This window comes from Oncorhynchus mykiss, chromosome 6, assembly GCF_013265735.2.
Source record: "Oncorhynchus mykiss isolate Arlee chromosome 6, USDA_OmykA_1.1, whole genome shotgun sequence".
Taxonomy (NCBI): Eukaryota; Metazoa; Chordata; class Actinopteri; order Salmoniformes; family Salmonidae; genus Oncorhynchus; species Oncorhynchus mykiss.
The window spans coordinates 92,461,814-92,486,799 of record NC_048570.1 but is presented as its reverse complement, the minus strand read 5'-3'; the positions used below and the strand labels follow the sequence as shown (position 1 = coordinate 92,486,799).

The 24,986-nt window shown below is 48.5% G+C and overlaps 2 protein-coding genes across 11 annotated transcripts in view; both read right to left on the bottom strand.

The window, feature by feature from the left end:
- LOC110487142 (C-myc promoter-binding protein) overlaps positions 1-24,986 on the bottom strand; it is a 147,565-nt gene that overhangs the window by 100,914 nt on the left and 21,665 nt on the right. For 9 of the 10 annotated variants that reach the window (XM_036981547.1, XM_036981550.1, XM_036981552.1 and 6 more), the window contains exons 2-3: positions 5,172-5,498; positions 2,320-2,566 (exon numbers count right to left, since the gene is read on the bottom strand). In XM_036981547.1, the coding sequence (XP_036837442.1) occupies positions 2,320-2,566; positions 5,172-5,479 (555 nt within the window). In that variant the 5' untranslated portion in view covers positions 5,480-5,498. Of the gene's footprint in view, positions 1-2,319; positions 2,567-4,006; positions 4,027-5,171; positions 5,499-24,986 lie in introns of those variants that run through there. The other variant, XM_036981554.1, reaches the window with a different exon arrangement.
- Positions 23,820-24,986, bottom strand: part of LOC118965058 — an 18,762-nt gene continuing 17,595 nt past the window's right edge. The window contains exon 5 of the mRNA XM_036981805.1: positions 23,820-23,961. Within this exon, the coding sequence (XP_036837700.1) occupies positions 23,820-23,961 (142 nt within the window). The remainder of the gene's footprint in view (positions 23,962-24,986) is intronic.

Below are 24,986 nucleotides of genomic sequence, written 5' to 3'. Positions count from 1 at the left end.
CCGTCGACAGTGGACCCTGAATTATGACAGGGGAGGGGACAGTGGAGGGGTCAGGGGAGGGGACGTTGGAGAGGTCAGGGGAGGGGACAGTGGAGAGGTCAGGGGAGGGGACGTTGGAGAGGTCAGGGGAGGGGACAGTGTAGAGGTCAGGGGAGGGGACAGTGGAGAGGTCAGGGGAGATGACAGTGGAGAGGTCAGCGGAGGTGACAGTGGAGAGGTCAGGGGAGGTGACAGTGGAGAGGTCTGGGGAGGTGACAGTGGAGAGGTCAGGGGAGGGGACAGTGGAGGGGTCAGGGGAGGGGACAATGGAGAGGTCAGGGGAGGGGACAGTGGAGAGGTCAGGGGAGGGGACAGTGGAGAGGTCAGGGGAGATGACAGTGGAGAGGTCAGGGGAGGTGACAGTGGAGAGGTCAGGGGAGGTGACAATGGAGGGGTCAGGGGAGGGGACAGTGAAGAGGGGAGGGGACAGTGGAGAGGTCAGGGGAGGTGAGAGTGGAGAGGTCAGGGGAGGGGACAGTGGAGAGGTCAGGGGAGTTGACAGTGGAGGGGTCAGGGGAGGAGACAGTGGAGGGGACAGTGGAGGGGTCAGGGGAGAGTGTTTTACAGTAGGGGGTTTGGTAGAAGAGCGTTTTACAGTAAGGGGTTTGGTAGAAGAGCGTTTTACAGTAGGGGTTTGGTAGAAGAGCGTTTTACAGTAGGGGGTTTGGTAGAAGAGCGTTTTACAGTAGGGAGTTTGGTAGAGCAGTGTTTTACAGTAAGAGGTTTGGTAGAAGAGCGTTTTACAGTAGGAGGTTTGGTAGAAGAGCGTTTTACAATAGTGGGTTTGGTAGAAGAGCGTTTTACAGTAGGAGGTTTGGTAGAATAGCGTTTTACAGTAGGGGGTTTGGTAGAATAGCGTTTTACAGTAGGGGGTTTGGTACAAGAGTGTTTTACAGTAGGGGGTTTGGTAGAAGAGCGTTTTACAGTGGCGGGTTTGGTAGAAGAGTGTTTTACAGTAGGGGGTTTGGTAGAAGAGCGTTTTACAACATGGGGATTGGTAGAAGAGCAATTTTACAGTAGGGGGTTTAGTAGAAGAGCATTTTACAACATGGGGTTTGGTAGAAGACCGTTTTACAGTAGAGGGTTTGGTATAGGAGTGTTTTACAGTAGGGGGTTTGGTAGAATAGCGTTTTACAGTAGGGGGTTTGGTAGAAGAGTGTTTTACAGTAGGGGGTTTGGTAGAAGAGCGTTTTACAGTAGGAGGTTTGGTAGAAGAGCGTTTTACAGTAGGATGTTTGGTAGAAGAGCATTTTACAGTAGGATGTTTGGTAGAAGAACGTTATGGGGTTTGGTGTGGGTGTTGGTGTCTCTGTCATGAAGGAAGGAGGGGGTTTGGTGTCTCTGTCATGAAGGAAGGAGGGGGTTTGGTGTCTCTGTCATTAAGTAATGAGGGGGTTTGGTGTCTCTATCATTAAGTAAGGAGGGGGTTTGGTGTCTCTGTCATTAAGTAATGAGGGGGTTTGGTGTCTCTGTCATTAAGGAAGGAGGGGGTTTGGTGTCTCTGTTACAGTCATTATTGTTTGGCTAACCCTCCTCCTGGATAGCTCCCCTCCTGCAGGATTGTGCTCCAGCCCTGCTCTAACACGCCTGATTAAGCTAACCAAGGTCTCTGGGAGCAGCTGATGCATATAATAAGATGTGATAAAAACCTGCTGGACTAATGTTTCTGTTAATACATAGCATCCATGTTATCTCTACCTCTGTGTTAACACATAGCATCCATGTTATCTCTCTCTCTCTCTGTTAACACACAGCATCCATGTTATCTCTACCTCTCTCTGTGTTAATACATAGCATCCATGTTATCTCTACCTCTCTCTGTGTTAATACATAGCATCCATGTTATCTCTACCTCTCTCTCTGTGTTAACACATAGCATCCATGTTATCTCTACCTCTCTCTGTGTTAATACATAGCATCCATGTTATCTCTACCTCTCTCTCTGTGTTAATACAAAGCATCCATGTTATCTCTACCTCTCTCTGTTAATACACAGCATCCATGTTATCTCTACCTCTCTCTCTGTGTTAATACACAGCATCCATGTTATCTCTACCTCTCTCTGTTAATACACAGCATCCATGTTATCTCTACCTCTCTCTCTGTGTTAACACATATCATCCATGTTATCTCTACCTCTCTCTCTCTGTTAACACACAGCATCCATGTTATCTCTACCTCTCTGCGTTAACACATATCATCCATGTTATCTTTACCTCTCTCTGTTAACACATATCATCCATATTATCCCTCCCTCCCTCCCTCCCTCCCTCATCTCACCATACTGCTGTTGAGGTTCTTGTCCACCTTGCAGAAGGTGTGTGGTGGCGTCTCTCCCTTGCCGGGGATGATGACACAGATGTCTGTGACGGCCAGGGCGGCGTAGGTCTGGCTCTCCGTGGCGCGGCGATACGTCACGTAGATCCTCTGTGAGGAGGTGGAGCTTATGTTGGCAGGGCGTCCGGAGGGCGTGGTCTGGATGATGTGGCAACCCTGCTTCAACCGCTCCTTCCACTCATACAGAACACTGGGAGGAGGAGAGGAATCTGTCATTTAGCTACGACCCTAACCGTGACCTCTAACCCTGACCTCTGACCCTGCTTCAACCGCTCCTTCCACTCATACAGAACACTGGGAGGAGGAGAGGAATCTGTCATTTAGCTACGACCCTAACCACGACCTCTAACCCTGACCTCTGACCCTGCTTCAACCGCTCCTTCCACTCATACAGAACACTGGGAGGAGGAGAGGAATCTGTCATTTAGCTAGGACACTAACCGTGACCTCTAACCGTGACCTCTGACCCTGACCCTGCATCAACTGCTCCTTCCACTCCTTCCACAATATCAGTTGTTTATTCATAAAACCCTAGACCTGTTTTTTTCATTGAAGTTGTTAGGTTTTTGTCCCATCCTACATTCTTTAAAAATAATATCCCCTAATAGCAGGGACAGCACCATCTAGTGATCAGAACCTGGTAATATCAGGATGTAGGAGGGGACATAAATTACTTCAATGACGAATTTATCAGAACAGGGGGGGAAAATCAAATTGACTAAGAATACATGACATAATATGAAGAAACAATACTCCAAGCAGCAGCTCCATGCTACTTGTCAAACATAGAGAACTGATACTTTGTACTCGTTGTTGGGGTGGGAATCCATGGGTTTGCGTTTGACCCAAAAACAAAGCTATTCCTCATGTCTTACTCTTTGTTAGAAAACAAAGTTAGGTCCACACTGTGACGCTCAGAGGCTTAGTCTTCACTGCAACACAGCAGAGATCATTTCAGGCTAAAAACAAGACGTTGAAACACGTTCTGCTGATCCTAATATGTATCATTCTGCTAGCTAAAACCTCTCTAAAACTAAGAGGTTGGAGCAAGGGCCTATTTCAATTAGCTAAGTAGTGGTGACGGACAGCTGCGGTTTCCATAGTAACCGCACGGTTTGTAAACAGTTCACTACCAGTTGGGTCTCCTCTCAGTCAGAGATGTGTCTAATTAACCAGTCTGCTATAGTTGGGTCTCAGTCAGAGATGTGTCTAATTAACCAGTCTGCTATAGTTGGGTCTCCTCTCAGTCAGAGATGTGTCTAATTAACCAGTCTGCTATAGTTGGGTCTCAGTCAGAGATGTGTCTAATTAACCAGTCTGCTATAGTTGGGTCTCCTCTCAGTCAGAGATGTGTCTAATTAACCAGTCTGCTATAGTTGGGTCTCAGTCAGAGATGTATCTAATTAACCAGTCTGCTATAGTTGGGTCTCCTCTCAGTCAGAGATGTGTCTAATTAACCAGTCTGATATAGTTGGGTCATATCTACCCCAGCTCATATCTACCCCAGGTCATATCTACCCCAGGTCATAACTACCCCAGCTCATATCTACCCCAGGTCATAACTACCCCAGCTCATATCTACCCCAGGTCATAACTACACCAGGTCATATCTACCCCAGGTCATAATTACCCCAGGTCAGTGAGTGGTGGTTTGTCCACCTACCCCAGGTCATAACTACCCCAGGTCATATCTACCCCAGGTCAGGGAGTGGTGGTTTGTCTACCTACCCTAGGTCGTAACTACCCCAGGTCATAACTACCCCTGGTCATAACTACCCCAGGTTTGTCTACCTACCCCAGGTCATAACTACACCAGGTCATAACTTCCCCAGGTTTGTCTACCTACCCCAGGTCAGTGAGTGGTGGTTTGTCTACCTACCCCAGGTCATAACTACCCCAGGTCATAACTTCCCCAGGTTTGTCTACCTACCCCAGGTCAGTGAGTGGTGGTTTGTCTAACTACCCCAGGTCATAACTACACCAGGTCATAACTTCCCCAGGTTTGTCTACCTACCCCAGGTCAGTGAGTGGTGGTTTGTCTACCTACCCCAGGTCATAACTACACCAGGTCATAACTTCCCCAGGTTTGTCTACCTACCCCAGGTCATATCTACCCCAGGTCATAACTACCCCAGGTTTGTCTACCTACCCCAGGTCATAACTACCCCAGGTCATAACTACCCCAGGTTTGTCTACCTACCCCAGGTCATAACTACACCAGGTCATAACTACCCCAGGTCATAACTACCCCAGGTCATAACTACCCCAGGTTTGTCTACCTACCCCAGGTCATAACTACACCAGGTCATAACTACCCCAGGTCATAACTACACCAGGTCATAACTACCCCAGGTTTGTCTACCTACCCCAGGTCATAACTACACCAAGTCATAACTTCCCCAGGTTTGTCTACCTACCCCAGGTCATAACTACCCCAGGTTTGTCTACCTACCCCAGGTCATAACTACCCCAGGTTTGTCTACCTACCCCAGGTCATAACTACCCCAGGTTTGTCTACCTACCCCAGGTCATAACTACACCAGGTCATAACTTCCCCAGGTTTGTCTACCTACCCCAGGTCATAACTACCCCAGGTTTGTCTACCTACCCCAGGTCATAACTACCCCAGGTTTGTCTACCTACCCCAGGTCAGTGGGTGGTGGTTTGTCTACCTACCCCAGGTCATAATTACCCCAGGTTTGTCTACCTACCCCAGGTCAGTGAGTGGTGGTTTGTCTACCTACCCCAGGTCATAACTACCCTAGGTCATAACTACCCCAGGTTTGTCTACCTACCCCAGGTCAGTGAGTGGTGGTTTGTCTCGTCCTCGTCTGTAACACAGGAAGATCTGTGGCGCCATGAGACTTCCGTTGTTCAGGTCCGCTGACAGGCCGGACGGCGTGGATTCCACGCACGTGTACCCAGGAGGCACCTCTTCCCCCAGCGAGCGCATCACCACAGCGACGTCGGTGATGGGCGGCTTGGGTTTGGCCGTCTTGTGGCAGACATCGTGGAAGTGGATCTCCTGCTCCAGAGGCGTGGAGGAGTCGGTCAGACCAGCCAGCACGAAGTAGTCTGCTACACGAGGCCCCTTGTCCTCCATCTCCCATCACTGGGTAGGTCTGGAGGAGAGAGAGACAGAGAGAGAGAGAGAGACAGAGAGAGAGAGAGAGAGAGATGCAGAGAGAGAGACAGACAGACAGAGAGAGAGAGATGCAGAGAGAGAGAGAGACAGACAGAGAGACAGAGAGAGAGATGCAGAGAGAGAGACAGATAGAGATGCAGAGAGAGAGAAAAAGAGAGAGATGCAGAGAGAGAGACAGAGAGACAGAGAGAGCGAGAGAGAGAGAGAGAGAGAGAGAGAGAGAGAGAGGAAGAGAGAGAGACAGAGAGAGAGACAGAGAGAGAGAGAGGAAGAGAGAGAGAGACAGAGAGAGAGACAGAGAGAGAGAAAGAGAGACAGAGAGAGAGAGAAAGAGAGACAGAGAGAGAGAGAAAGAGAGATGCAGAGAGAGAGAGATGCAGAGAGAGAGAGAGATGCAGAGAGAGAGAGAGCGAGAGAGAGAGAGAGAGAGAGAGACAGAGATAGAGAAAGAGAGAGAGAGAAAGAGAGGGGGAGAGAGAAAGAGAGAAAGAGAGGGAGAGAGAAAGAGAGAAAGAGAGAGAGAAAAAGAGAGAGATGCAGAGAGAGAGAGAGAGAGAGAAATAGAGAGAGATGCAGAGAGAGAGACAGATAGAGATGCAGAGAGAGAGACAGATAGAGATGCAGAGAGAGAGAAAAAGAGAGAGATGCAGAGAGAGAGACAGATAGAGATGCAGAGAGAGAGAGAGACAGAGAGAGAGAAAGAGAGAGAGAGATGCAGAGAGAGAGAGAGATGCAGAGAGAGAGAGAGATTCTATGCCATCAAAAGGAACATGAAATTCAACATACCAATTAGGATTTGGCTAAAAATACTTGAATCAGTCATAGAGCCCATTGCCCTTTATGGTTGTGAGGTCTGGGGTCCGCTCACCAACCAAGACTTCACAAAATGGGACAAACACCAAATTGAGACTCTGCATGCAGAATTCTGCAAAAACATCCTCAGTGTACAACGTAGAACACCAAATAATGCATGCAGAGCAGAATTAGGCCGATAACCACTAATTATCAAAATCCAGAAAAGAGCCGTTAAATTCTCCAACCACCTAAAAGGAAGCGATTCACAAACCTTCCATAACAAAGCCATCACCTACAGAGAGATGAACCTGGAGAAGAGTCCCCTAAGCAAGCTGGTCCTGGGGCTCTGTTCACAAAAACAAACACACCCCGCAGAGCCCCAGGACAGCAACACAATTAGACCGAACCAAATCATGAGAAAACAAAAAGATAATTACTTGACACATTGGAAAGAATTAACAAAAAAACAGAGCAAACTAGAATGCTATATGGCCCTAAACAGAGAGTACACAGTGGCAGAATACCTGACCACAAACTTAAGGAAAGCTTTGACTATGTACAGACTCAGTGAGCATAGCCTTGCTATTGAGAAAGGCCGCCGTAGGCAGACATGGCTCTCAAGAGAAGACAAGCTATGTGCACACAGCCCACAAAATGAAGTGGAAACTGAGCTGCACTTCCTAACCTCCTGCCCAATGTATGACCATATTAGAGAGACATATTTCCCTCAGATTACACAGACCCACAAAGAATTCGAAAACAAATCCAAAATCCAAAAAGAGAGAAAAAGAGAGAAAGAGAGAGATGGAGAGAGAGAGATAAAAAAAGAGAGAGAGAAAGAGAGGTGTTAAGAGAATTAGCCTGCTACACATCTCCACACTCTGGGTCTGCACAGAGTGACAGCATATATAGAGAGAACGCATGGACGGAGTTATACCCATATATCTGCAATGCATTCCTGTTTGTTCCCTTCATGGAATAGATATGTAGTTCAGCTTAAAATAAGTACCGAGAAGAGAGAAGTGGAAACACCTGACCTGTACAACCTGTTATAATAGATACATGGAGAGGACAGACATGACCTGAACAACCTGTTATAATAGATACATGGAGAGGACAGACATGACCTGAACAACCTGTTATAATAGATACATGGAGAGGACAGACATGACCTGAACAACCTGTTATAATAGATACATAGAGAGGACAGACATGACCTGAACAACCTGTTATAATAGATACATGGAGAGGACAGACATGACCTGTACAACCTGTTATAATAGATACATAGAGAGGACAGACATGACCTGAACAACCTGTTATAATAGATACATGGAGAGGACAGACATGACCTGAACAACCTGTTATAATAGATACATAGAGAGGACAGACATGACCTGAACAACCTGTTATAATAGATACATGGAGAGGACAGACATGACCTGTACAACCTGTTATAATAGATACATAGAGAGGACAGACATGACCTGTACAACCTGTTATAATAGATACATGGAGAGGACAGACATGACCTGTACAACCTGTTATAATAGATACATGGAGAGGACAGACATGACCTGAACAACCTGTTATAATAGATACATGGAGAGGACAGACATGACCTGAACAACCTGTTATAATAGATACATAGAGAGGACAGACATGACCTGAACAACCTGTTATAATAGATACACGGAGAGGACAGACATGTTCTGAACAACCTGTTATAATAGATACATAGAGAGGACAGACATGACCTGAACAACCTGTTATAATAGATACATGGAGAGGACAGACATGACCTGAACAACCTGTTATAATAGATACATGGAGAGGACAGACATGACCTGTACAACCTGTTATAATAGATACATAGAGAGGACAGACTAACAGTGTAGACAGAGTTGGTCTAGTGGTCTAGTAACAGAGACTGAACAGTCTGTATCCTTGGTGCAGAGTGTCTCTGCTTCCCCTGGTCTAGTTCACACACACACACACACACACACACACACACACACACACACACACACACACACACACTTCTGCCCTTCTTAATGCCTGTGAAGCAGAGGATTGTGGCAAGGGGCATGTGGTTCTGTTGCTTCCCCCATCGGCAATACACACACACACACACACACACACACACACACACACACACACACACACACACACACAAACACACACCCTAACACACACACACACACCCTAACACACACACACACACACACCCTAACACACACACACACCCTAACACACACACACACACCCTAACACACATACACAATAAACACACACACACACACACAGCCATAACACACACACCCTAACACAGACACCACAAACACACACACACAGCCATAACACACACACACACACACACACACACAATAACACACACACACCATGGGAAGAGAGAGTGAACTAGGGGAAGAGAGAGTGAACTAGGAGAAGAGAGAGTGAACTAAGAGAAGAGAGAGTGAACTAGGAGAATAGAGAGTTAACTATGAGAAGAGAGAGTGTACTAAGGGAAGAAAGAGTGAACTAGGAGAAGAGAGAGTGAACTAGGAGAAGAGAGAGTGTACTAGGAGAAGAGAGAGTGTACTAGGGGAAGAGAGAGTGTACTAGGGGAAGAAAGAGTGAACTAGGAGAAGAGAGAGTGTACTAGGAGAAGAGAGAGTGAACTAGGAGAAGAGAGAGTGAACTAGGAGAAGAGAGAGTGAACTAGGAGAAGAGAGAGTGAACTAGGATAAGAGAGAGTGTACTAGGGGAAGAGGGGGGAGAGGGAACTAGGAGAAGAGAGAGTGAACTAGGAGAAGAGAGAGTGAACTAGGGGAAGAGAGAGTGTACTAGGAGAAGAGAGAGTTAACTAGGAGAAGAGAGAGTGAACTAGGAGAAGAGAGAGTTAACTAGGAGAAGAGAGAGTGAACTAGGAGAAGAGAGAGTGAACTAGGAGAAGAGAGAGTGAACTAGGAGAAGAGAGAGTGAACTAGGATAAGAGAGAGTGTACTAGGGGAAGAGGGGGGAGAGGGAACTAGGAGAAGAGAGAGTGTACTAGGAGAAGAGAGAGTGAACTAGGAGAAGAGAGAGTGAACTAGGAGAAGAGAGAGTGAACTAGGAGAAGAGAGAGTGAACTAGGATAAGAGAGAGTGTACTAGGAGAAGAGGGGGGAGAGGGAGGGGATGCTGGTCCTACTGCGCAGATCTGGGAATCGCTGAGCAGAGCTGACCTGGCCCGAGTCTCAACTACACATGTGATAAATAACCGGCTTGCCAGAGACCTGGGCTTTATCTCAGTGGGCTAACAGACCCAGGCAGTCACTGTTTCTGGAGACTGGAGTCCCCCTTTAAGATAAGGATGGTGCAGAGAGCGCGTCGGCTGGACTATGTTGACTCGAGACAGTATCAAATGATATCTGTGCTGTAACAAGCTGACCACAGAACATTGTTTATTGTGTTCAACCCCAGGCAGACAGAGCCAAGACAAAGCGGACTGTCCTTCAGTCTGCATTATCTCACAGCCAGGGAGAACGCAATGATGATGTGTAATAGGAGAGAAAGGGCAGGGTGTACAAGCCTCTCTCTCTCTCTCTCTCTCTCACACACACACACACACACACACACACACACACACACACACACACACACACACACACACACACACACACACACACACACACGGCCTCATCGACCCTAGTTTTAGAGAGGACCAGTTAGCATATTGCTAACACAGAGCCAACACATTTAGCCACATCTAGGCTAACACACCCAGGCTAAATATCCCCTACTCTCCACACCCTCTGACACCATCAGCCTGGCATCACAAGCCTTCATCACGCTGACTACAGAATTATTTCGAAATGAAATAAACAGAGAGAGAGAGAGAGAGACAGAGAGAGAGACAGAGAGACTCCACAATCCCACATTAGAAATCTGTTTTTAATAGAACCCAGATTCCTCTGTTAAATTAAGATAAAACTTAAGATATACATTCTCCATCTTGACAGGCCATCTTTTTGGGATGCGTTTGAATACAATTTGAATCCAGTCCCATCTAGAAGTGCACAGTGCAGGTACGCTCAGCATTCCTCTGATCTACACCCTTTATGATGTCCCAGTGCACAGTGCAGGTACGCTCAGCATTCCTCTGATCTACACCCTTTATGATGTCCCAGTGCACAGTGCAGGTACGCTCAGCATTCCTCTGATCTCTGATCTACACCCTTTATGATGTCCCAGTGCACAGTGCAGGTACGCTCATCATTCCTCTGATCTACACCCTTTATGATGTCCCAGTGCACAGTGCAGGTACGCTCAGCATTCCTCTGATCTACACCCTTTATGATGTCCCAGTGCACAGTGCAGGTACGCTCAGCATTCCTCTGATCTACACCCTTTATGGTGTCCCAGTGCACAGTGCAGGTACGCTCAGCATTCCTCTGATCTACACCCTTTATGATGTCCCAGTGCACAGTGCAGGTACGCTCAGCATTCCTCTGATCTACACCCTTTATGATGTCCCAGTGCACAGTGCAGGTACGCTCAGCATTCCTCTGATCTACACCCTTTATGATGTCCCAGTGCACAGTGCAGGTACGCTCAGCATTCCTCTGATCTACACCCTTTATGGTGTCCCAGTGCACAGTGCAGGTACGCTCAGCATTCCTCTGATCTCTGATCTATACCCTTTATGATGTCCCAGTGCACAGTGCAGGTACGCTCAGCATTCCTCTGATCTACACCCTTTATGATGTCCCAGTGCACAGTGCAGGTACGCTCAGCATTCCTCTGATCTACACCCTTTATGATGTCCCAGTGCACAGTGCAGGTACGCTCAGCATTCCTCTGATCTACACCCTTTATGGTGTCCCAGTGCACAGTGCAGGTACGCTCAGCATTCCTCTGATCTCTGATCTACACCCTTTATGGTGTCCCAGTGCACAGTGCAGGTACGCTCAGCATTCCTCTGATCTACACCCTTTATGATGTCCCAGTGCACAGTGCAGGTACGCCCAGCATTCCTCTGATCTACACCCTTTATGATGTCCCAGTGCACAGTGCAGGTACGCCCAGCATTCCTCTGATCTACACCCTTTATGATGTCCCAGTGCACAGTGCAGGTACGCCCAGCATTCCTCTGATCTACACCCTTTATGATGTCCCAGTGCACAGTGCAGGTACGCTCAGCATTCCTCTGATCTACACCCTTTATGATGTCCCAGTGCACAGTGCAGGTACGCTCAGCATTCCTCTGATCTACACCCTTTATGGTGTCCCAGTGCACAGTGCAGGTACGCTCAGCATTCCTCTGATCTACACCCTTTATGATGTCCCAGTGCACAGTGCAGGTACGCTCAGCATTCCTCTGATCTACACCCTTTATGATGTCCCAGTGCACAGTGCAGGTACGCTCAGCATACCTCTGATCTACACCCTTTATGATGTCCCAGTGCACAGTGCAGGTACGCTCAGCATACCTCTGATCTACACCCTTTATGATGTCCCAGTGCACAGTGCAGGTACGCTCAGCATTCCTCTGATCTACACCCTTTATGATGTCCCAGTGCACAGTGCAGGTACGCTCAGCATTCCTCTGATCTACACCCTTTATGATGTCCCAGTGCACAGTGCAGGTACGCTCAGCATTCCTCTGATCTCTGATCTACACCCTTTATGATGTCCCAGTGCACAGTGCAGGTACGCTCAGCATTCCTCTGATCTACACCCTTTATGATGTCCCAGTGCACAGTGCAGGTACGCTCAGCATTCCTCTGATCTACACCCTTTATGATGTCCCAGTGCACAGTGCAGGTACGCTCAGCATTCCTCTGATCTACACCCTTTATGATGTCCCAGTGCACAGTGCAGGTACGCCCAGCATTCCTCTGATCTACACCCTTTATGATGTCCCAGTGCACAGTGCAGGTACGCTCAGCATTCCTCTGATCTCTGATCTACACCCTTTATGGTGTCCCAGTGCACAGTGCAGGTACGCTCAGCATTCCTCTGATCTACACCCTTTATGATGTCCCAGTGCACAGTGCAGGTACGCTCAGCATTCCTCTGATCTCTGATCTACACCCTTTATGGTGTCCCAGTGCACAGTGCAGGTACGCTCAGCATTCCTCTGATCTACACCCTTTATGATGTCCCAGTGCACAGTGCAGGTACGCTCAGCATTCCTCTGATCTATACCCTTTATGGTGTCCCAGTGCACAGTGCAGGTACGCTCAGCATTCCTCTGATCTATACCCTTTATGATGTCCCAGTGCACAGTGCAGGTACGCTCAGCATTCCTCTGATCTATACCCTTTATGATGTCCCAGGCACAGTGCAGGTACGCTCAGCATTCCTCTGATCTCTGATCTACACCCTTTATGATGTCCCAGGCACAGTGCAGGTACGCTCAGCATTCCTCTGATCTCTGATCTACACCCTTTATGATGTCCCAGGCACGGGTTCCTGCTGTGGAACTGAACAGCAGCACAGGAGAGGAATGGAGAGGGGGTGGAGGGGGGGAGGGGGAGAGAGGGAGGGGGGGGGGGGGGGAGGAGAAGAGAGGAAGGGAGGGGAGAGAGGGAGGGAGGGGAGGAGAAGAGGGGGGAGAAGAGAGGAAGGGAGGGGAGGGGAGGTGGGGAGAAGATAGGAAGGGAGGGGAGGGGAGGGGAGAGAGGAAAGGAGGGGAGAGAGGGAGGGGAGGTGGGGAGAAGAGAGGAAGGGAGGGGAGAAGAGAGTGAAGGGAGGAGAAGAGGGGGGGGGCGAGAAGAAGGGAGGGGAGGTGGGGAGAGGGAGGGAGGGAGGGGAGGAGAAGAGGTGGGTGAAGAGAGGAAGGGAGGGGAGGGGAGAAGAGAGGAAGGGATGGGAGGAGAGGAGAGGAGAGGAGAGGAGAGGAGAGGAGAGGAGAGGAGAGGAGAGGAGAGGAGAGGAGAGGAGAGGAGAGGAGAGGAGAGGAGAGGAGAGGAGAAATTAAAGCCTGCTCTCCAGGGTTAGCTCTGTGTGTCAGGGAGTTGAATGATGACTCTGGTTTAGTGAAGAAAAATAAAGACTTACTGAATTCTAACACCAGTCAGACACCACCTCAACAACAGCCATATAACAGGACAGACACCACCCCAACAACAGCCATATAACCAGTCAGACACCACCCCAACAACAGCCATATAACAGGACAGACACCACCTCAACAACAGCCATATAACCAGTCAGACACCACCTCAACAACAGCCATATAACCAGTCAGACACCACCTCAACAACAGCCATATAACAGGACAGACACCACCCCAACAACAGCCATATAACATGACAGACACCACTAGTTCCAGACACCAGTCTGTCTTGGCCGTAATAGTTTCAGCAGTCCCTCCCTCACTAGAGACCACAGCAGGAGTCCCTCCCTAGAGACCACAGCAGGAGTCCCTCTCTCTCTAGAGACCACAGCAGGAGTCCCTCCCTCCCTAGAGACCTCAGCAGGAGCCCCTCTCTCTCTAGAGACCACAGCAGGAACCCCTCCCTCCACAGAGACCTCAGCAGGAGCCCCTCACTCCATAGAGACCACAGCAGGAGCCACTCTCTCTCTAGAGACCACAGCAGGAGCCCCTCCCTCCACAGAGACCTCAGCAGGAGGCCCTCTCTCCACAGAGACCTCAGCAGGAGGCCCTCGCTCCATAGAGACCACAGCAGGAGCCCCACACTCCATAGAGACCACAGCAGGAGCCCCTCACTCCATAGAGACCACAGCAGGAGCACCTACCTCCATAGAGACCACAGCAGGAGCCCCTCACTCCATAGAGACCACAGCAGGAGCACCTACCTCCATAGAGACCACAGCAGGAGCACCTACCTCCATAGAGACCACAGCAGGAGCCCCTCCCTCCATAGAGACCACAGCAGGAGCACCTCACTCCATAGAGACCACAGCAGGAGCCCCTCACTCCATAGAGACCACAGCAGGAGCCCCTCACTCCATAGAGACCACAGCAGGAGCCCCTCACTCCATAGAGACCACAGCAGGAGCCCCTCACTCCATAGAGACCACAGCAGGAGCCCCTCACTCCATAGAGACCACAGCAGGAGTCCCTCACTCCATAGAGACCACAGCAGGAGCCCCTCCCTCCCTAGAGACCACAGCAGGAGTCCCTCCCTCTCTAGAGACCACAGCAGGAGTCCCTCCTTCCCTAGAGACCACAACAGGAGTCCCTCCCTCCCTAGATACCACAGCAGGAGTCCCCCTCTGACCCCTAACCCCTATGAGCCCTAACCCCTCTGACCCCTAACCCCTCTGACCCCTAACCCCTCTGAGCCCTAACCCCTCTGAGCCCTAACCCCTATGAGCCCCAACCCCTATGACCCCTAACCCCTCTGAGCCCTAACCCCTATGAGCCCTAACCACAGCAGGGGAACAGGGAGGAGTGGGTTCAACACAGCATCTGTCCAGAAACCTAACAACAACCTCCTAATGGTTGGCCACAGCCCAGCCAGGGGAACAGGGAGGAGTGGGTTCAACACAGCATCCCTACAGAAACCTAACAACAACCTCCTAATGGTTGGCCCCAACCCAGCCAGGGGAACAGGGAGGAGTGGGTTCAACACAGCATCCCTCCAGAAACCTAACAACAACCTCCTAATGGTTGGCCACAGCCCAGCCAGGGGCCGGTAAAGACAACACATTAGCTGGCTAGATCAACATCCTCCAGCTGGCTGAGACGCCAAGCCAGGGGGGGAGACAGATCTAATGGAAGCCCAGGAACAGAGCCCGTTCTCTGGACGCTCTGGACTCTGAAGACCCCTCCCTGCTGGAGCTGATACCAGAGAAGCCGTCCCCTCCAGCTGTCTGGCTGGACGTCCAGCAGAGACATAATGTGTGTCCCAAATGACACCTTATTCCCTTTATAGTGCACTACTTTGATTACATGGTACACTAATTTGATTACATAGTGCACTACTTTTGACCAAATGGGCCCTGGTCAAAGTAGTGCACTACAAAGAGAATAGTGTGCAATTTGGGATGCAATCATTGACACAGCAGGTGAGGTGGATGGAGACAGGGAGAAGGAGGGCTGGAGAATGTAAACAGACCAGAGAGAAGTCCTCCACAGCCAAGCATCTGCTTCTAGTTAGACCAGGAGGGTTCACTGTTCCATCTCTCTCTATAAAATAACCCTGTGGGAAATGAACATTTATTTTCTATGTCAGGAGAGCCGCGTGCCGTGCAGCACTTCTAGGACTAGAGACGGAGGACAGACCGAGTCAACCTGAGCAGAATGCTAAGAATACCTCCTGTCCTCTCCACTTCTAGGACTAGAGATGGAGGACAGACCGAGTCAACCTGAGCAGAATGCTAAGAATACCTCCTGTCCTCTCCACTTCTAGGACTAGAGACGGAGGACAGACCGAGTCAACCTGAGCAGAATGCTAAGAATACCTCCTCTCCTCTCCACTTCTAGGACTAGAGACGGAGGACAGACCGAGTCAACCTGAGCAGAATGCTAAGAATACCTCCTGTCCTCTCCACTTCTAGGACTAGAGACGGAGGACAGACCGAGTCAACCTGAGCAGAATGCTAAGAATACCTCCTGTCCTCTCCACTTCTAGGACTAGAGACGGAGGACAGACCGAGTCAACCTGAGCAGAATGCTAAGAATACCTCCTGTCCTCTCCACTTCTAGGACTAGAGACGGAGGACAGACCGAGTCAACCTGAGCAGAATGCTAAGAATACCTCCTGTCCTGTCCTGTCCTGTCCTGTCCTCTCCTCTCCTCCTGACTGAGGTGTGAATGTCTCTCTGTGCGTGGCTGTGTTAACATTCAGGACACGCCTGAGTCTGAGGTGTGATTAATACAAGCCAGTCTCCCGTTGCTCTAATGGCCTCTGCTTCCTAAATACCCCCCACATGCTAATGAGTTGACAAACACACAAACACACTGCCTAAAACAGAACTGCTAACTCTTCAGGGGTTGAGACAGGAGAAGAGATTGGACTGGGTCAGAACCGCTCCCTCTTCAGGGGTTGAGACGGAAGAAGAGATTGGACTGGGGTCAGAACCGCTCCCTCTTCAGGGGTTGAGACAGGAGAAGAGATTGGACTGGGGTCAGAACCTATCCCTCTTCAGGGGTTGAGACAGGAGAAGAGATTGGACTGGGGTCAGAACCTCTCCCTCTTCAGGGGTTGTGACAGGAGAAGAGATTGGACTGGGGTCAGAACCGCTCCCTCTTCAGGGGTTGAGACAGGAGAAGAGATTGGACTGGGGTCAGAACCTCTCACTCTTCAGGGGTTGAGACAGGAGAAGAGATTGGACTGGGGTCAGAACTGCTCCCTCTTCAGGGGTTGTGACAGGAGAAGAGATTGGACTGGGGTCAGAACCGCTCCCTCTTCAGGGGTTGAGACAGGAGAAGAGATTGGACTAGGGTCAGAACCTCTCACTCTTCAGGGGTTGAGACGGGAGAAGAGATTGGACTGGGGTCAGAACCTCTCCCTCTTCAGGGGTTGTGACAGGAGAAGAGATTGGACTGGGGTCAGAACCGCTCCCTCTTCAGGGGTTGTGACAGGAGAAGAGATTTGACTCTCTTCTGTCTATGATAAACATGGCCATGCATAGTTTTCCCCCCCCCAAAAAACACCATGCTTCTTCCTTATAAACCCATTTCCTTGTGTGGCTGACAGTTAAATAGTGTTGTACTTCTGGTGTCATCTGATGAACGTGAAGTTATATTTCTGAGGAATGTGATGCATGTGAAGGAAAACTATATTATAACTACTATAACTATATTATAACTATATTAAAACTATTATAACTACAGTGAAGTTATTTTCTGAGGAATGTGATGCATGTGAAGGAAAACTATATTATAACTACTATAACTATATTATAACTATATTAAAACTATTATAACTACATTATAACTACAGTGAAGTTATATTTCTGAGGAATGTGATGCATGTATTTCATGTGAAGGAAAACTATATTATAACTATATTCAACTACAGCTGCACGTCCATGATCACTATTGAAGCAACAAAAACACGGTTGACTTTCTATATAAAACGCTGGCAAACTGGTTTAAGATGCTGATTTCATTGATGGTCTACGTTTATGAAAAGGCTGATTTGTGAACTCTTAACGTGACCCCCTGACCCCTGATGTATCAAACCGATACTCAGCCTAACAGTGACATAACGCTACGTGTCTGTCTCTGTCTCTGTTGTTGATTGCTACAATGCAGCAGAGACCCATTTCCCTGTTTTTTGTTTTTTTTTACCTTTATTTAACTAGTCAAGTCAGAGAACAAATTCTTATTTTCAATGACGGCCTAGGAACAGTGGGTTAACTGCCTGTTCAGGGGCAGCTCGGGGGTTTGAACTTGCAACCTTCCGGTTACTAGTCCAACGCTCTAACCACTAGGCTACCCTGCCGCCCCCTGCAATGACTGGGACACTATTTGGAGGACACACTACCCTGAGGGTACAACCTCCTCAACACGTCAGGTTGAAGACACACTACCCTGAGGGTACAACCTCCTCAACACGTCAGGTTAAAGACACACTACCCTGAGGGTACAACCTCCTCAACCTCATCAACACGTCAGGTTGAAGACACACTACCCCGAGGGTACAACCTCCTCAACACGTCAGGTTGAAGACACACTACCCTGAGGGTACAACCTCCTCAACCTCCTCAACACGTCAGGTTAAAGACACACTACCCTGAGGGTACAACCTCATCAACACGTCAGGTTAAAGACACACTACCCTGAGGGTACAACCTCCTCAACACGTCAGGTTGAAGACACACTACCCTGAGGGTACAACCTCATCAACACGTCAGGTTAAAGACACACTACCCTGAGGGTACAACCTCCTCAACACGTCAGGTTGAAGACACACTACCCCGAGGGTACAACCTCATCAACACGTCAGGTTGAAGACACACTACCCTGAGGGTACAACCTCCTCAACACGTCAGGTTGAAGACACACTACCCTGAGGGTACAACCTCCTCAACCTCCTCAACACGTCAGGTTAAAGACACACTACCCTGAGGGTACAACCTCCTCAACACGTCAGGTTAAAGACACACTACCCTGAGGGTACAACCTCATCAACACGTCAGGTTGAAGACACACTACCCCGAGGGTACAACCTCATCAACACGTCAAGTTGAAGACACACTACCCTGAGGGTACAACCTCCTCAACACGTCAGGTTAAAGACACACTACCCTGAGGGTACAACCTCCTCAACCTCATCAACACGTCAGGTTGAAGACACACTACCCTGAGGGTACAACCTCCTCAACACGTCAGGTTAAAGACACACTACCCCGAGGGTACAACCTCCTCAACACGTCAGGTTAAAGACACACTACCCTGAGGGTACAACCTCCTCAACCTCCTCAACACGTCAGGTTAAAGACACACTACCCTGAGGGTACAACCTCCTCAACCTCATCAACACGTCAGGTTGAAGACACACTACCCTGAGGGTACAACCTCCTCAACCTCATCAACACGTCAGGTTGAAGACACACTACCCCGAGGGTACAACCTCCTCAACACGTCAGGTTAAAGACACACTACCCTGAGGGTACAACCTCATCAACCTCATCAACACGTCAGGTTAAAGACACACTACCCCGAGGGTACAACCTCCTCAACACGTCAGGTTAAAGACACACTACCCCGAGGGTACAACCTCCTCAACACGTCAGGTTAAAGACACACTACCCTGAGGGTACAACCTCCTCAACCTCATCAACACGTCAGGTTAAAGACACACTACCCTGAGGGTACAACCTCATCAACACGTCAGGTTAAAGACACACTACCCTGAGGGTACAACCTCCTCAACACGTCAGGTTGAAGACACACTACCCTGAGGGTACAACCTCATCAACACGTCAGGTTAAAGACACACTACCCTGAGGGTACAACCTCCTCAACACGTCAGGTTGAAGACACACTACCCTGAGGGTACAACCTCCTCAACACGTCAGGTTAAAGACACACTACCCTGAGGGTACAACCTCCTCAACCTCATCAACACGTCAGGTTAAAGACACACTACCCTGAGGGTACAACCTCATCAACACGTCAGGTTAAAGACACACTACCCTGAGGGTACAACCTCCTCAACACGTCAGGTTGAAGACACACTACCCTGAGGGTACAACCTCATCAACACGTCAAGTTGAAGACACACTACCCTGAGGGTACAACCTCCTCAACCTTATCAACACGTCAGGTTGAAGACACACTACCCTGAGGGTACAACCTCCTCAACACGTCAAGTTGAAGACATACTACCCTGAGGGTACAACCTCATCAACACGTCAGGTTGAAGACACACTACCCTGAGGGTACAACCTCCTCAACACGTCAGGTTAAAGACACACTACCCTGAGGGTACAACCTCCTCAACCTCATCAACACGTCAGGTTGAAGACACACTACCCCGAGGGTACAACCTCCTCAACACGTCAGGTTAAAGACACACTACCCTGAGGGTACAACCTCCTCAACACGTCAGGTTAAAGACACACTACCCTGAAGGTACAACCTCCTCAACCTCATCAACACGTCAGGTTGAAGACACACTACCCTGAGGGTACAACCTCCTCAACCTCATCAACACGTCAAGTTGAAGACACAGGAAATCTTTCACCTAGGACTATACAGAAGGTTCCTTGGTATAAATGCTGGTAATAGATTTAATGACAATGACGTGTCATCTTTGTCACACTATAGAGATAGCTTGCATCAAGTTCTTTACTGACACATTATAGAAGGGGAATTGTTTTTAGGAACAAGTTACTGAAACGAGTAAGTGAAACGAGTAAGCGAAACAAGTAAGTGAAATGCTAACTGCGGCTTTAACGTAACGCATTGTCATCTCTCCAGAGACACTCTTCCCAGCAGGCACACTAAGAAATACCTCTCTGTTTGTGGTGAAGTATAACAAGGGAGATCCCACCGGAGAGATCTCTCTCTCAGCACAGTCAGTCACTTCACAAGACGTGCCAGACGACCCAGGAAGCCAATGATGTAGAGACAACAGTTTCTTAACGTTCAACACAGCCACTGGAGAAGTTAAAGGAGAATTTTCAGTTTTTTGTTGTTGTTGTGATATCCCTTAAGCCTACCCCAACCAGAGACTCACTTCCTCAGCCTTGTTGTTGTTGTGATATCCCTTAAGCCTACCCCAACCAGAGACTCACTTCCTCAGCCTTGTTGTTGTTGTGACATCCCTTAAGCCTACCCCAACCAGAGACTCACTTCCTCAGCCTTGTTGTTGTTGTGATATCCCTTAAGCCTACCCCAACCAGAGACTCACTTCCTCAGCCTTGTTGTTGTTGTGATATCCCTTAAGCCTACCCCAACCAGAGACTCACTTCCTCAGCCTTGTTGTTGTTGTGATATCCCTTAAGCCTACCCCAACCAGAGACTCACTTCCTCAGCCTTGTTGTTGTTGTGATATCACTTAAGCCTACCCCAACCAGAGACTCACTTCCTCAGCCTTGTTGTTGTTGTGATATCACTTAAGCCTACCCCAACCAGAGACTCACTTCCTCAGCCTTGTTGTTGTGATATCCCTTAAGCCTACCCCAACCAGAGACTCACTTCCTCACCCATGTTGTTGTTGTGATATCCCTTAAGCCTACCCCAACCAGAGACTCACTTCCTCAGCCTTGTTGTTGTTGTGATATCCCTTAAGCCTACCCCAACCAGAGACTCACTTCCTCAGCCTTGTTGTTGTGATATCCCTTAAGCCTACCCCAACCAGAGACTCACTTCCTCACCCATGTTGTTGTTGTGATATCCCTTAAGCCTACCCCAACCAGAGACTCACTTCCTCAGCCTTGTTGTTGTTGTGATATCCCTTAAGCCTACCCCAACCAGAGACTCACTTCCTCAGCCTTGTTGTTGTTGTGACATCCCTTAAGCCTACCCCAACCAGAGACTCACTTCCTCAGCCTTGTTGTTGTTGTGATATCCCTTAAGCCTACCCCAACCAGAGACTCACTTCCTCAGCCTTGTTGTTGTTGTGATATCCCTTAAGCCTACCCCAACCAGAGACTCACTTCCTCAGCCTTGTTGTTGTTGTGATATCCCTTAAGCCTACCCCAACCAGAGACTCACTTCCTCAGCCTTGTTGTTGTTGTGATATCACTTAAGCCTACCCCAACCAGAGACTCACTTCCTCAGCCTTGTTGTTGTTGTGATATCACTTAAGCCTACCCCAACCAGAGACTCACTTCCTCAGCCTTGTTGTTGTGATATCCCTTAAGCCTACCCCAACCAGAGACTCACTTCCTCACCCATGTTGTTGTTGTGATATCCCTTAAGCCTACCCCAACCAGAGACTCACTTCCTCAGCCTTGTTGTTGTTGTGATATCCCTTAAGCCTACCCCAACCAGAGACTCACTTCCTCAGCCTTGTTGTTGTGATATCCCTTAAGCCTACCCCAACCAGAGACTCACTTCCTCACCCATGTTGTTGTTGTGATATCCCTTAAGCCTACCCCAACCAGAGACTCACTTCCTCAGCCTTGTTGTTGTTGTGATATCCCTTAAGCCTACCCCAACCAGAGACTCACTTCCTCAGCCTTGTTGTTGTTGTGATATCCCTTAAGCCTACCCCAACCAGAGACTCACTTCCTCAGCCTTGTTGTTGTTGTGACATCCCTTAAGCCTACCCCAACCAGAGACTCACTTCCTCAGCCTTGTTGTTGTTGTGATATCCCTTAAGCCTACCCCAACCAGAGACTCACTTCCTCAGCCTTGTTGTTGTTGTGATATCCCTTAAGCCTACCCCAACCAGAGACTCACTTCCTCAGCCTTGTTGTTGTTGTGACATCCCTTAAGCCTACCCCAACCAGAGACTCACTTCCTCAGCCTTGTTGTTGTTGTGATATCCCTTAAGCCTACCCCAACCAGAGACTCACTTCCTCAGCCTTGTTGTTGTTGTGATATCACTTAAGCCTACCCCAACCAGAGACTCACTTCCTCAGCCTTGTTGTTGTTGTGATATCACTTAAGCCTACCCCAACCAGAGACTCACTTCCTCAGCCTTGTTGTTGTTGTGACATCCCTTAAGCCTACCCCAACCAGAGACTCACTTCCTCAGCCTTGTTGTTGTTGTGATATCCCTTAAGCCTACCCCAACCAGAGACTCACTTCCTCAGCCATGTTGTTGTTGTGATATCCCTTAAGCCTACCCCAACCAGAGACTCACTTCCTCAGCCATGTTGTTGTTGTGATATCCCTTAAGCCTACCCCAACCAGAGACTCACTTCCTCAGCCTTGTTGTTGTTGTGATATTCCTTAAGCCTACCCCAACCAGAGACTCACTTCCTCAGCCTTGTTGTTGTTGTGATATCCCTTAAGCCTACCCCAACCAGAGACTCACTTCCTCAGCCATGTTGTTGTTGTGATATCCCTTAAGCCTTCCCCAACCAGAGACTCACTTCCTCAGCCATGTTGTTGTTGTGATATCCCTTAAGCCTACCCCAACCAGAGACTCACTTCCTCAGCCTTGTTGTTGTTGTGATATCCCTTAAGCCTACCCCAACCAGAGACTCACTTCCTCAGCCATGTTGTTGTTGTGATATCCCTCAAGCCTACCCCAACCAGAGACTCACTTCCTCAGCCATGTTGTTGTTGTGATATCCCTTAAGCCTACCCCAACCAGAGACTCACTTCCTCAGCCTTGTTGTTGTTGTGATATCCCTTAAGCCTACCCCAACCAGAGACTCACTTCCTCAGCCTTGTTGTTGTTGTGATATCCCTTAAGCCTACCCCAACCAGAGACTCACTTCCTCAGCCTTGTTGTTGTTGTGATATCCCTTAAGCCTACCCCAACCAGAGACTCACTTCCTCAGCCTTGTTGTTGTTGTGATATCCCTTAAGCCTACCCCAACCAGAGACTCACTTCCTCAGCCTTGTTGTTGTTGTGACATCCCTTAAGCCTACCCCAACCAGAGACTCACTTCCTCAGCCTTGTTGTGCAGTACAGAGGGCTATGAAAAAACATGGACCAATGCTTCAAAAAAACAACCAAATATGTCCTTTTAGAAGAAAAGGAACATCTCTCATCTCTACAGTGATGCGGATCCATAAAACACTATCCTCAACATTATCTTCTATTGTGTAGCGACTCGAGCGACAGGCTACCTCTCCGTCCATTCTAGCAGCAGGTTACACAGAGAATGGAACAGCTGGATAAGGGGGGGGAACAGATTGAGGTGTGGATCAGGTTCAGAATGGAACAGCTGGATCAGGTTCAGAATGGAACAGCTGGATCAGGTTCAGAATGGAACAGCTGGATCAGGTTCAGAATGGAACAGCTGGATCAGGTTCAGAATGGAACAGCTGGATAAGGGGGAAAACAGATTGAGGTGTGGATCAGGTTCAGAATGGAACAGCTGGATCAGGTTCAGAATGGAACAGCTGGATAAGGGGGGGAACAGATTGAGGTGTGGATCAGGTTCAGAATGGAACAGCTGGATCAGGTTCAGAATGGAACAGCTGGATCAGGTTCAGAATGGAACAGCTGGATCAGGTTCAGAATGGAACAGCTGGATAAGGGGGAAAACAGATTGAGGTGTGGATCAGGTTCAGAATGGAACAGCTGGATCAGGTTCAGAATGGAACAGCTGGATAAGGGGGGGAACAGATTGAGGTGTGGATCAGGTTCAGAATGGAACAGCTGGATCAGGTTCAGAATGGAACAGCTGGATCAGGTTCAGAATGGAACAGCTGGATCAGGTTCAGAATGGAACAGCTGGATAAGGGGGAAAACAGATTGAGGTGTGGATCAGGTTCAGAATGGAACAGCTGGATAAGGGGAAGAGATTGAGGTGTGGATCAGGTTCAGAATGGAACAGCTGGATCAGGGGGAAAACAGATTGAGGTGTGGATCAGGTTCAGAATGGAACAGCTGGATAGGGGGGATACAGATTGAGTTGTGGATCTAGTTCAGAAGGACAATTTCATGTGTACATCTTCTCCTTTAAGAGTTTCCTTAGAGGCGTTGTCATGTTCCCTGCCTGTCTGTCCGTCCGACCGTCCGACTGTCTGTCTGTCTGTCTGTCTGTCTGTCTGTCTGTCTGTCTGTCTGTCTGTCTGTCTGTCTGTCTGTATGTCTGACTGTCTGTCTGTCTGTCTGTCTGTCTGTCTGACTGACTGTCCGTCTGTCTGTCTGGACGTATTTAACTATACTTGTGGGTCCCCACAAGAATAATAAACAAACACAAATTTGACCAACTGGGGACACAATTCTATTTCTAGGGGGTTTAGGGTTACGGTTAGAATTAGATTTAGGTTGAGGTTTAGGGTTAGGTTTAGAATTAGATTTAGGTTGAGGTTTAGGGTTAGGTTTAGAATTAGATTTAGGTTGAGGTTTAGGGTTAGGTTTAGAATTAGATTTAGGTTGAGGGTTAGGTTTAGAATTAGATTTAGGTTTAGGGTTACGGTTAGAATTAGATTTAGGTTGAGGTTTAGGGTTAGGTTTAGAATTAGATTTAGGTTGAGGGTTAGGTTTAGAATTAGATTTAGGTTGAGGTTTAGGGTTAGGTTTAGAATTAGATTTAGGTTGAGGGTTAGGTTTAGAATTAGATTTAGGTTGAGGTTTAGGGTTAGGTTTAGAATTAGATTTAGGTTTAGGGTTAGGTTTAGAATT